General features: G+C 32.8%; 2 protein-coding genes across 2 annotated transcripts; both read right to left on the reverse strand.

Annotated features, from left to right (window-relative positions):
* Positions 1–2,392: 2,392 nt before the first annotated feature.
* Positions 2,393–5,067, reverse strand: LOC111919647 (uncharacterized). The gene is made up of 8 exons (XM_023915214.2): positions 4,025–5,067; positions 3,861–3,937; positions 3,580–3,748; positions 3,404–3,492; positions 3,137–3,301; positions 2,975–3,052; positions 2,792–2,895; positions 2,393–2,702 (listed from the first exon to the last, which is right to left on the reverse strand). The coding sequence occupies exons 1-8, from the start codon at positions 4,623–4,625 to the stop codon at positions 2,597–2,599; spliced, it is 1,389 nt and encodes a 462-aa protein (XP_023770982.1). The 5' UTR covers positions 4,626–5,067; the 3' UTR covers positions 2,393–2,596.
* Positions 5,068–7,647: 2,580 nt separating this feature from the next.
* LOC111919649 (ABC transporter I family member 6, chloroplastic) lies at positions 7,648–10,440 on the reverse strand. Its single transcript, XM_023915216.3, has 7 exons — positions 10,074–10,440; positions 9,633–9,683; positions 8,905–9,126; positions 8,692–8,814; positions 8,410–8,586; positions 8,215–8,318; positions 7,648–7,867 (listed from the first exon to the last, which is right to left on the reverse strand). Exons 1-6 carry the CDS (start codon positions 10,383–10,385, stop codon positions 8,229–8,231), a joined length of 975 nt encoding a protein of 324 aa, XP_023770984.1. The 5' UTR covers positions 10,386–10,440; the 3' UTR covers positions 7,648–7,867; positions 8,215–8,228.
* Positions 10,441–10,812: the final 372 nt, after the last annotated feature.

Here is a 10,812-nt window from a genome sequence, read left to right on the forward strand (position 1 = left end):
GCAGTTGATCGAACAAATCATCGATCCTCAGAAGCAGATAATAGCTTATCACCGTTAGCTTGTTTAGCTCCCGACAATCGAACATACTATGTGACATGTCCTTCTTTTTCACGAACAAGATCGGTGCTCCTCAGGGGGAACTGCTCGGACGAATAAATCCTCGGTCTAGCAGCTCCTGAAGCTGCGAAGACAACTCCTGCATCTCGGGCGGAGCTAACTGGTAAGGTGCCTTGGCTTTCGGAGCAGCACCCGACACCAAATCAATGCGAAACTCTACTTACCTCTCTGTAGGCACCCCTAGCAACTCTTCGAGGAAGACATCCCGAAAATTTCGTACAACCGGTACACTACCCCAAATCTGTCATGGGCTCAATCCTCGTATCTGAGATGTATGCCAAAAATCCCAAACAACCCTGATGGATAAGTTTCCTAGCCTTCGCATCTGAATAAAGAGTTGGCCCATGCGAGGCCTTCTCCCCATGAATAACCAATTCTCCCCCACTTGGGGTTCGAACTCTCACCAGCTGGCACTTGCAGTCTATCATGGCCCCATTGGCCCCGAACCAGTCCATCCCGACAATCACCTTCAGCCCTCGTAACGATATCGAAAGTAAATCAACACAGAATCTCTCCCCAAACACATTTAGGACACAGTCCTGATATACCCTCGTAGCACTCACGGTGCGGTCATTCGCAATCTCAACCTCCAGCGGGGAATCTAGAGTCCCCGGAGCATCCCAAAACTTCTTGCTAAGCGAGTTTTCTCACCGTGGTTCAAACTTGATGGTTTTGAACTATAGACTATGAATTTCATGTAGTTGATTCATTGGACTCCAAGTAGTGGATTTCAGCTCATTGATCAAGTGAGTTTTCTCACTATACTGTAGGACACTATGTATCAGGATATGTTGTTTGTCTTTGTGGATTGAAAGGAAGACCATGATTTGGCCCATGGAACTTCTATGAAAGACCATGTTTTGTCCCATGACACTTGTATGAAATACTATGTTTTGGTGCATAGCAGGAAAGACCATGTTTAGCCCATGACAAGAAGTAATTGTAAGACTATGATCTGGCATAGCATTCACAAGAATTGAAATAGGACCGTCACGATTATGTGTTGTTGTAGTATGATATATGGTATGTTGGGGAACTCACTAAACTTTGTACTAACGGTTTTAAGTTTAAATTATTTTCGGTTTTCTGGTAACGAAGGAAGGGCACAACTTGATTGTATCGCATCCATTGGAGATTTATGCACTTAATAATTTTTTATATTTACATTATGATTATTGTTTTGAAACAAATGGTTTTCTTTTGATCTTTGAAGTTAGGATTGGAACAAATGCTTTAATAATAAATGAAAAAATTGTTGTGAAATTTGGAACGTTATACATTCACATTCCAATGATCATTTCAAGTACCTGAAACATTTAATCACAATTATAAGCCAAAGCTTAGCCAGATTCTCAAAATACCATATACAACAATACACATACAAGCATACAATTAAGGCTCTTGACACTAAGATGTTGGAAATAGATGTCCAATGTCATAACTAATTGGTGTAACTTTTGGAATAATAGCAAAGTCATGTTTGGGTTGCCCTCAAGAGCAAGAATAGTTAGAAATAATTTTAAGAGATTGATAAAATAGTTTATTAATATATTATATGATTAATAAATTAATTAAAAACTAGCTAAATTAATTAGAAACTATAACTCACTACTTTTGCAAGGGATAGGGAAAGGGCTCGCCTTTTTGGAGGATATGCTAAGAAATTGAAATATGCTGCATACTCTCTTTTGACCAAATCCTAATTGAAACCCCAAGACTTACCCGATGAGCCTCTAGGTAGTTGGTTAAAATACAAAAACGTTATGTTTCATACAATTGTGAAGGTGTAAGAATATGATCTATGTGTATTGTATTATACCTCCAATCTTATTAGTTCAAAAATGTTATATTCTTTAGAAAAGTGTAATAATTTCTTTCTAGTAAGAATGTAATTTAAATTCAAGTTTTATACTTCTAATTTGTAATTCATGTAAAGAACAATTTACAATGGCATTGGCTTCCAAGATCTTTTACTTTGTTCTTGCAATAAATGTTTTTGATCATTGAATAACGCATATAAATTAAATACATCCATTTTAAAAGTAAAGAATATGTTTTTACTCTTTTGTTTAAAACCCCCAAAATACTCTCATATCTAAGAAGACCAAAACTTTGCCACGTGCATTTGGGATGTGGTTCAAATTAAAACTTGAACTTTGTTAACAAAGAATTTTTAACCACTTAAACACGTTTAGTTATAGTCTTGATATCACATGTGTAGGCCAAAAACTGCCAAATTATAACTAACAAATAACAATGACAAGGATTGCATACATTACGTTAAGAATTAATTCCTTTATGCACTTTCAAAACTCAACAGAATGCATGAAAATTGTATCTCATGTACATTGTAAATATATTAAAACATTAATAACTACAGCTTTAGTGTAAAAAAAAATGTTAGGACTCTACTCTTTTACTGTAATTCGGGTTATAACTTGCGTATTTCAAGAATTATAAACCAAAAAAAAATTAAAAATTAAAACAACTGGAAAAACAAAGTCGTGGATCCATCCCCATATGAACGTATTTCTGCTGGTTTCACCACAGCTCTGCATAAAGGGCATGTTCTTTCTCTATCAAACCTGAGAAAAATAACAATAATTCAAATTAGTCAAATACCTAAAATACCCCTGATAACCGTATTTGAGGGGGAATTAATTATTAATCTAACCATTCTGAAACACAATCTTCACAGAAAATGTGTTTACAACGTAATAAAACTGGAGCTTGCATCTTTTCCTGACAAATAGCACACATGTCCCCTGCTTCAATTACCTGAAAAACAAGATTAATATAAGTATTTGAATACCGATGAAATGACTAAGATACCCCTGAACAAATTGCGACATTATACCTGGTCTGGTGTCGCGTAGGATCCATAATGGACTTCTTTTCTTGACAACGCCTTCAATGCAGTCCAGAAGGATCCAACCTGTGAGCAAGAGTGTGTACGCTAATTAATATAAGTTTAAAAAAAAAAAGGATAAATGCAAGAAATAACAGTATTTGATGATACCTTCTCAACTATTGATGTAAGCTTGAAAGTTAGATATAAGCCTGTTGTCAAAGAGGAAAAGAGGCTTCCATATTCTTTGTTTAAAAAGAATCGATACCAAACTGGAGCAGGTAAAAATGCACGGTATAACAGCAGTGCATACTCAATCACAGTCAGCATTTGACCCTATAATATCAAAATTAACTAAAGTTATAAAAAAAAAATTGAGGAATAATTTGTTGTGTATGTGATTGTATTCTTTCTTTTTGGTGATTAATGTCACATTACCTGTCTACGAAAGTTATGCCCTTTGCCATTTTTATAGTACATAAGCAATACAAGCTTAAAAGCCATTGCTGTCTGCCTCACCATTGTATCTGTACACAATAGATAAAACTTGTTAAAAAAATGTAATACTTTCTTTAATAACATGGGAAATTTATATATAAAAAGAAATTTCATACCATTCACAAGGATGGTGAATATAGCATGCCAGAATGGTGGAATTGCTCTTGGTGGAACCATGAACAATGGGTAACAAAGATCATCGTTTTGGTACCACCAGTATACTCCAATTACATGAAGGATAAAAACTATAAAATAACCACCAAGAACAGAGAGTCTTCTCTCCCCCTGTAAAAATTGTTGATTGTTAAAATTTAAGAGAAGATGATTAAGTGTGTTTAGAGTTAGAAAGGTGATTTAAGAAGAAGATTATATAGTAGAAGTGGGATTGGGATTGGACCTTTAAAGCTGTCTGCTTTCGAAGAATATCATTAGACTTGTACATGAAAGCAGTTACATAGACTGTGACAAAGAAACCTACAGATATAGATGAAGTAAAGCAATTACTACAAGAAATTTCGTTTGAAATGGTTTGAAAGGAGAAAAAGGTCAAATCTTGAGTACCTTGCAAATGCTGACGAATGAACACGATCAACAACAGCAAAGAAAATGGAAGAATCTGTTCAATCCACCTCGAAACCTGTTGCATATCATACCGCTGTTGATAAGATGAATCACTATGACTCCCACTCCTGCCATTTTCACCATCTACGTCGGTGGAATCAGCCATCTCTCTCTCTCCTCCATCATTATCGCCGCCATTCAAGGCCACCGGTTCTCCACCCTCCCCACCATGTTGTTCTTCTGGATCTACCGCACCGATTATCCGTATAGAAACCTCCCCATTATCGCCATTACTGCTCGTAGCCGTATCCGAATCACTCGAACTACGGGCATCATGATGATGATGATGATCATGAATCAAACTCTCTGATTCATGGTAATCGTTGTTTGACCTAGGTCGAAGAACACCAGAATATTCAAGTACAGTAGTTACAGGCGCTTGTAGAAATCGAATTACAGAAAACGAAGAAGACGGCGTCATCCTCCTGGAAGAACTACTTCGACTCGTAATCCTCGGTGTTAAAGAGTTTGATGAAGCTAAATTATCAGTCTCATACGCATCGGAATTGGTGGTATCAACGCTCAAACCTGTTGTTTCCATTAAAATTGGTGTAGAAAACACCTTTAATCCAGAAAAAACTCTGAAACCCTTGAAATGTTATGAAATTGAGAGAGAAAAACAGAAGGAAAATAAAGTCAAAGCAATGGGAGATAATGAAAGATTGGGTAGCGATATAGACGTTTGTGTGTGTATGAATGTGTGTATATGATATGCGTATATTGAATCAGTGATTCGAAGATTGTGGTGATGAGAATTTGGGGATGAATTATAGGGTTTGCGTAGTTGAAAGATTCAATTCAAATTTGGGATAGGAAATGAAAACACAATAAAGAATTGAATTGAATATGAAGAAGCGTGTAATGGCTGCAAAGTGGAGAAGATTGAAAGAAATTACTATTATAAAAGAAAATGGAAAACGGAAAATGGGGTGGATCTAGAACAAGTAGTTCAGTGGGGGCCGTGTCTCCAAGGGCGAATGCTAAACGACCAACCATGCCTTCCAAATTTATTTTTTGTCCATATCTATAAAAGGTTTTATGTTATATATACTCTATATGATTAATTTCTTTAAAAAAAATAAATAATTGAATGTATTTTGTATTCTTGTTGTTTATTTTAAAACTAGCAAAAAAAAATATATGAATGTATAAATATATATATTTATCACGTTAGAATTCATGTGTATATTATATGACATAAGCATCTTAATAATTCTTGAAGAACATTTGATTATCTTGAGTGTGTTCTTTTCATTCTCGCAACCAACAAATGCACACTTGTTTGTATTTGTATACATCATTTGGTATGAGAACCAATTGAGATGTTCAAGAGTTGAAGATCCCATGCATTGGTCATAGAGATAACATGGTTGATATATGGGGCCAACATGATATCAAACTTGAGAGACGATGTATCTAGTCTAGATCAACATGGTTGATATAGGTCTTAACTCAAGATCCAACTATGGAGATTGGTTTTGATCCAAAATCTTCAATGTGATTAGTTTACAATTGTATTGTTCGTACAATGATCTTTGTCAAGCTAGCACTAAAGTTTGAGAAACTACACATGACTAAGGAAATATATGTTGTAATAGGGACCAACGTATTTACACCTTCTCAAGTCCTATCCCACCACAAACATTCCATCATCAATGAATTTTCTAGCCGATTTTACTGTAAAAATACCTTCATTCTCCAAATCTCAAACTCATCTACCCTCTTGATATATATATATATATATATATATATATATATATATATATATATATATATATATATATATATATATATATATATATATATATATATATATATATATATATATATATATATATATATATATATATATATATGGGAAAAGTGAATATACCCTTAAGGGTATATAAACTTAGGTACCCAAACTCATTTTACTAGATCGTTTGTATCATATATAGACATTGTAATTGTCCAATGTTCTTATAATTCAACTTCTAACTTGAATTACTTCAAAGATTTTTATAAATTTCATATTTATCTTCTTCTTACATAATTGTCATTTTCAACAATAATATATATAGAATAGTAAGTGTTCGACAAAAAGATGTGATGTAAGAGGAAGATAATAGTGAAAATTTAAAAATATTGAATATAAATCAAGTTAAGGATTGAAGTTTAACAATATTATAATGAATATATCAAACAAAACGACGTATTATTATGAGTTTGGGTACCTAAGTTTATATACCCTTAAGGGTATATTCACTTTTCCCTATATATATATATATATATATATATATATATATATATATATATATATATATATATATATATATATATATATATATATATATATATATATATATATAATCTTAATATTATACACTTTTTTAACGTTAAAGAGGACAAATACGTCACCACTTTTTCTTGAGGTCGAAAGATGGTGGTATTAGTTGAAGCATGGTTTTTAAAAACAAAGTTAAGTTGCTAGTACGTCAGAAATAATAATTTGATAGTTTATGCATATTATATAATTCTTTGATATATATTGTTCTGGGTTTGTATTCACCCTATGTCTCTATCACAAAGAAAATTTAATTTCATTGTCGATGTTTCAAGATAACTATGAAAAAAAACTAGTAATCGACTTATCCATCATAAATTAATTGACCTTCCATGATTAATAATCACATATATTAAAATTAATTGACCTTCCATGGTTCATAATTTAGCCTTAAGTTCAACCATGCAATTTTTTTTTTTTTGGAAGGGATTCTCAGCATGTAATGCTTGTTGTTCACAACCAAAGGGAACCAAACAAAACAAAAAGAAAGCAATTATAAGCATAATTCACCCTTTTCAGTCTACCCCAAGTTAGGTATCAAACCAACAACAAACTTCTCGAGGGCTAGTAAGGTCATTTCAGTTTTCTAAAAGTAGAATGAAAAGAGTCTGATACGATATTATAGCAAATACACTTTCACATGCAACTTGACAGTTTGTCTATAGTTCTAACTCGTAAATCGTAATAATATATTTATATTCAAATCTTGAAATCTAGTTGTGAGAGTGATGATCCGGCAACCCAAAATACAACCTATGTGACTGATAGCATATAGAAGTAAGCCTAGTGGTGAAGAAACAAGTATGCACTCATACAAACATTAAATTATTCGTAACATGGATAAATATCTTTAGAATATTGTAACAATTATACGACTTTCTGAATCAAATCAGATCAAACCAACTAAAATCTTGGGAAAAAAAATGAGAGAAACAAGGCAACAACCCAATTGTTTTATATATGTATATTCAGTCTATTAAATGAACCAACTCCTACTCCTACTCTTTTGTTTATTTGCTGCTTGATAATGATGCGTGTTGTTAGGCTAATGTTAATTGACCCTTAAATCGGGTTGCTCATTTGACTTCACATATTCAATTTTGGCACAATATTTTTATTAAAATAGTGTACTACACAATTTATGCATGTTAACTATTTGCTCAATTTTTGACTTTTTTTTTGTCCTTTAATTCTGACTCTTATAAAATAAATAAACAGTTCCATATCAAGTCTGTAACAATTTAACAACCCTCCACACACTTTTTTAAGATGATGATGTTTTTTTTTTGTTGGATATACAAAACCAAGGGTATATCACAAATTTACAAAATAAATTATCTAGTTACAAATAAAGAGAGTAACACAGAGCACCTACACTTGTGCTTCAAGTCGGAACTTCTCATCATATTAGGTCTCACTTGTAGTTCCAATACTCCCAAAAACTCTCTACATGTCAAAAACTACACAGAAATACAACAATGTTTTTTTTATAATTACATCAAAAGATGCGACGAATATTACAAAATATATTATGGACACCAACTATTACTATTATGCTGTTCAAGTACGCATACAATAACATTTCTATATTTACACTAAAGGTTTAACTGGACAAAAACTTTATTTAATTATTATTATAATTTTTTTGTAAAAGGGATTGGATATTTAGTAGAATTAAATGATGGGGGACTTGAACAAGAAAATGGTCATAGTTGGTGGCTATAAAGTGAGTGACATTAATAACCCTGAAGTAAAGAATGCCAATAATTTTGTGGTAATACTTTGAAAATCAGTGATCAATAAATACCTTGTAGCCTTCAATTATTTGGTTGTTGACATTGCTTTATAGCCATCTTTCTCAAGAATGTTAGCTATGGAGATGTCACCCGTCTTTGTAATTCTTCCATCATCCTACAAACACACACATTCATAAATCATAATAACATAACGCCAACATTGTACATACATACATACATACATACAGAGATGAAAGTATACATACCATGATGTGGATATAGGTGGGCTTGATAAATTCCAAGAGTCTTCTGTAATGAGTGATCATCAAAACAGAGTTTGTGGGAGTCATTAAAGCATTTACTGCTTTTGCAACATCTCTTAATGCATCAACATCTAATCCCGAATCAATTTCATCCAATATAGCCAATTCAGCTCCAAGAACCTTTTTTTTTTTAAAAAAAAAAGATAAATTAAATAAGACTAATAAAAAGCTTTTTCTTTTTAAAAAAAATTTAAAAAAATGGTATAGCTATGAGAATATACATACTGCAAGTTGTAAAATCTCGTTTCGCTTCTTTTCACCACCACTAAATCCTTCATTAACGTTTCTATTCAGAAAGTCAGCCTTTATATTCACCATTTCCAGCTTGGGCATGATGTAACCATAAAACTAAACCAAAAAATGTCAAACTACTTGTAAATATTTAGAAAAAGTATAAGGGAGTGATGTGATTGTGGATATATTATATATAATATATACCTGAAGTGGATCAAGCTCTGGTAGATTGAGTTTTCTTCTTCTGGCATTGTAGGCCATTTGAAGAAAGTCGCTGTTGCTTACTCCTGGGATTTCAACTGGAGATTGAAAGCTTAGAAAAAGTCCAGCAAGTGATCTGTCTTCTGCTTCCATTTCAAGCAAATTCTCTCCCTTGAAAATAACAGATCCTCCAGTAACTTCATAATCTCGGTGCCCAACAAGAACCTACAATTTCATAAACAAGTTCACCGAAAATGATCAATTTTATATTTTCATTGCTAATTAAATGGTGTGATATGGGCTGTTTGTATGATGTTAGACTAGGATCTATAATGGATTAGTCATGAAGTAAATGACTTAGAAATATATAAAACAAGCTTGACATTTGACTTCCCAAAAAAGTCAATACTTGCAAACTTAATAAATGTCATTGCAGTTTCTTATAAGAGAAAAGAAATGTTAATTGAAATTCAAGATCAAAAGGTTGCACAAGCATTTGCTTTGATATTAAGCGGTTTTCGAGAGATTTCAATTTTATTTTGAATACTAAGCTTTAATTTTATTACCAGGAGACTCTGTTTCTAGGACCATTTTCTTAATTCCATTTCATTTGTCTATCTTAATAATGACAATATAATGTAAGTGTAAATTTGTATCCTACCTATTGCTAAGGTTTTGAACAACAAATACACAGTTAAAGATGCAACAAATAAATAAAAAAGCATACTAACCTTGGCAAAAGTACTCTTCCCAGAACCATTTTTGCCCATAATAGCATGAATCTAGTCAAATAAACAATCATCACATCATTAGAGACGAGTACAAATACCAGTAACTTATAATTAATACATCAGAAAAACACAGGATTTTACAGATATGGCATTATGCACTTTAGCTTTCAAAGTCAAACAGCCGATAATTTAAGCTCAAGTATGAATTACATTATTCTGATTGCTGACAATAAATAATCACTACACTAAACAGTATAACAATTACAAAAACAGGAAAAATACTGAATTCGAGTGCATAAAAATCTCCATATTAATTTGGAAATTCAAAGATACTGCGTTTGAAGTCAAAAAAACAAATCAATAATACTTCAATTATATAATCACGGAACAGTATAATTTGAAAAAAATAAAATAAAATAAAAAAATAAAAGTAGAAGAGACCTCGCCCTCGTAGATTGAGAGGTTAACACCGTTGAGAATTTTCTTTCCCGATTCAGCGATGACGGCAGTGAGGTCCTTGACTTCCATAAGAAGCTTCGGCGGTCCACCTCCTCCGTCCGACACAGAACCAGCCGGTGATTCAGCGGCGAGGGTTGCGGTTAATCTAAACGATGAAAATCTCCGCGGAAAACGGCGGCGGAGGGGAAGGGCAGAGACCGTAAACAAAACGGAACCGGAGGTTGGCTTTTGGAATGAGAGAAGAGGAGGAGGAGAAGGTGGAGAACAGCATCCAAATCGGTGGAGCAGAGCCATTGCCGATCCTTTTGGAAGCCGGAGGACGAAGAAGAGGGGTTCGATAAAATAAGCAGGGATTTCACGTGCACCGCACGCGATAGCATCTTCTTGTAATGTCCATTGGCATTTGGGCTTCGGGTCACGTATATATTAAACAGTATGGCCTTTAATGAAACCCAATCCAAGTCCCAAACCCATTCCCAATATTCCATTATCATTTAGAATTTTTTAAATTCAGTTTTTAATAATATACTTTAAATTTAATATTACTAAACTTATATATAAGATGTTATAATATTAATTTATATAAGTTATTTGAGATGATCTAATTTTTTTTTTTGTTTTTTTATTTTTTTATAATATATTTATTTCTTATGAACTTTTGATATTATTTTGCTAATGTATATTAACATTTAATTGAATTTTATAAACTAGTAAAATTCAA

The sequence above is a fragment of the Lactuca sativa genome, chromosome 8, assembly GCF_002870075.4.
Source record: "Lactuca sativa cultivar Salinas chromosome 8, Lsat_Salinas_v11, whole genome shotgun sequence".
Taxonomy (NCBI): Eukaryota; Viridiplantae; Streptophyta; class Magnoliopsida; order Asterales; family Asteraceae; genus Lactuca; species Lactuca sativa.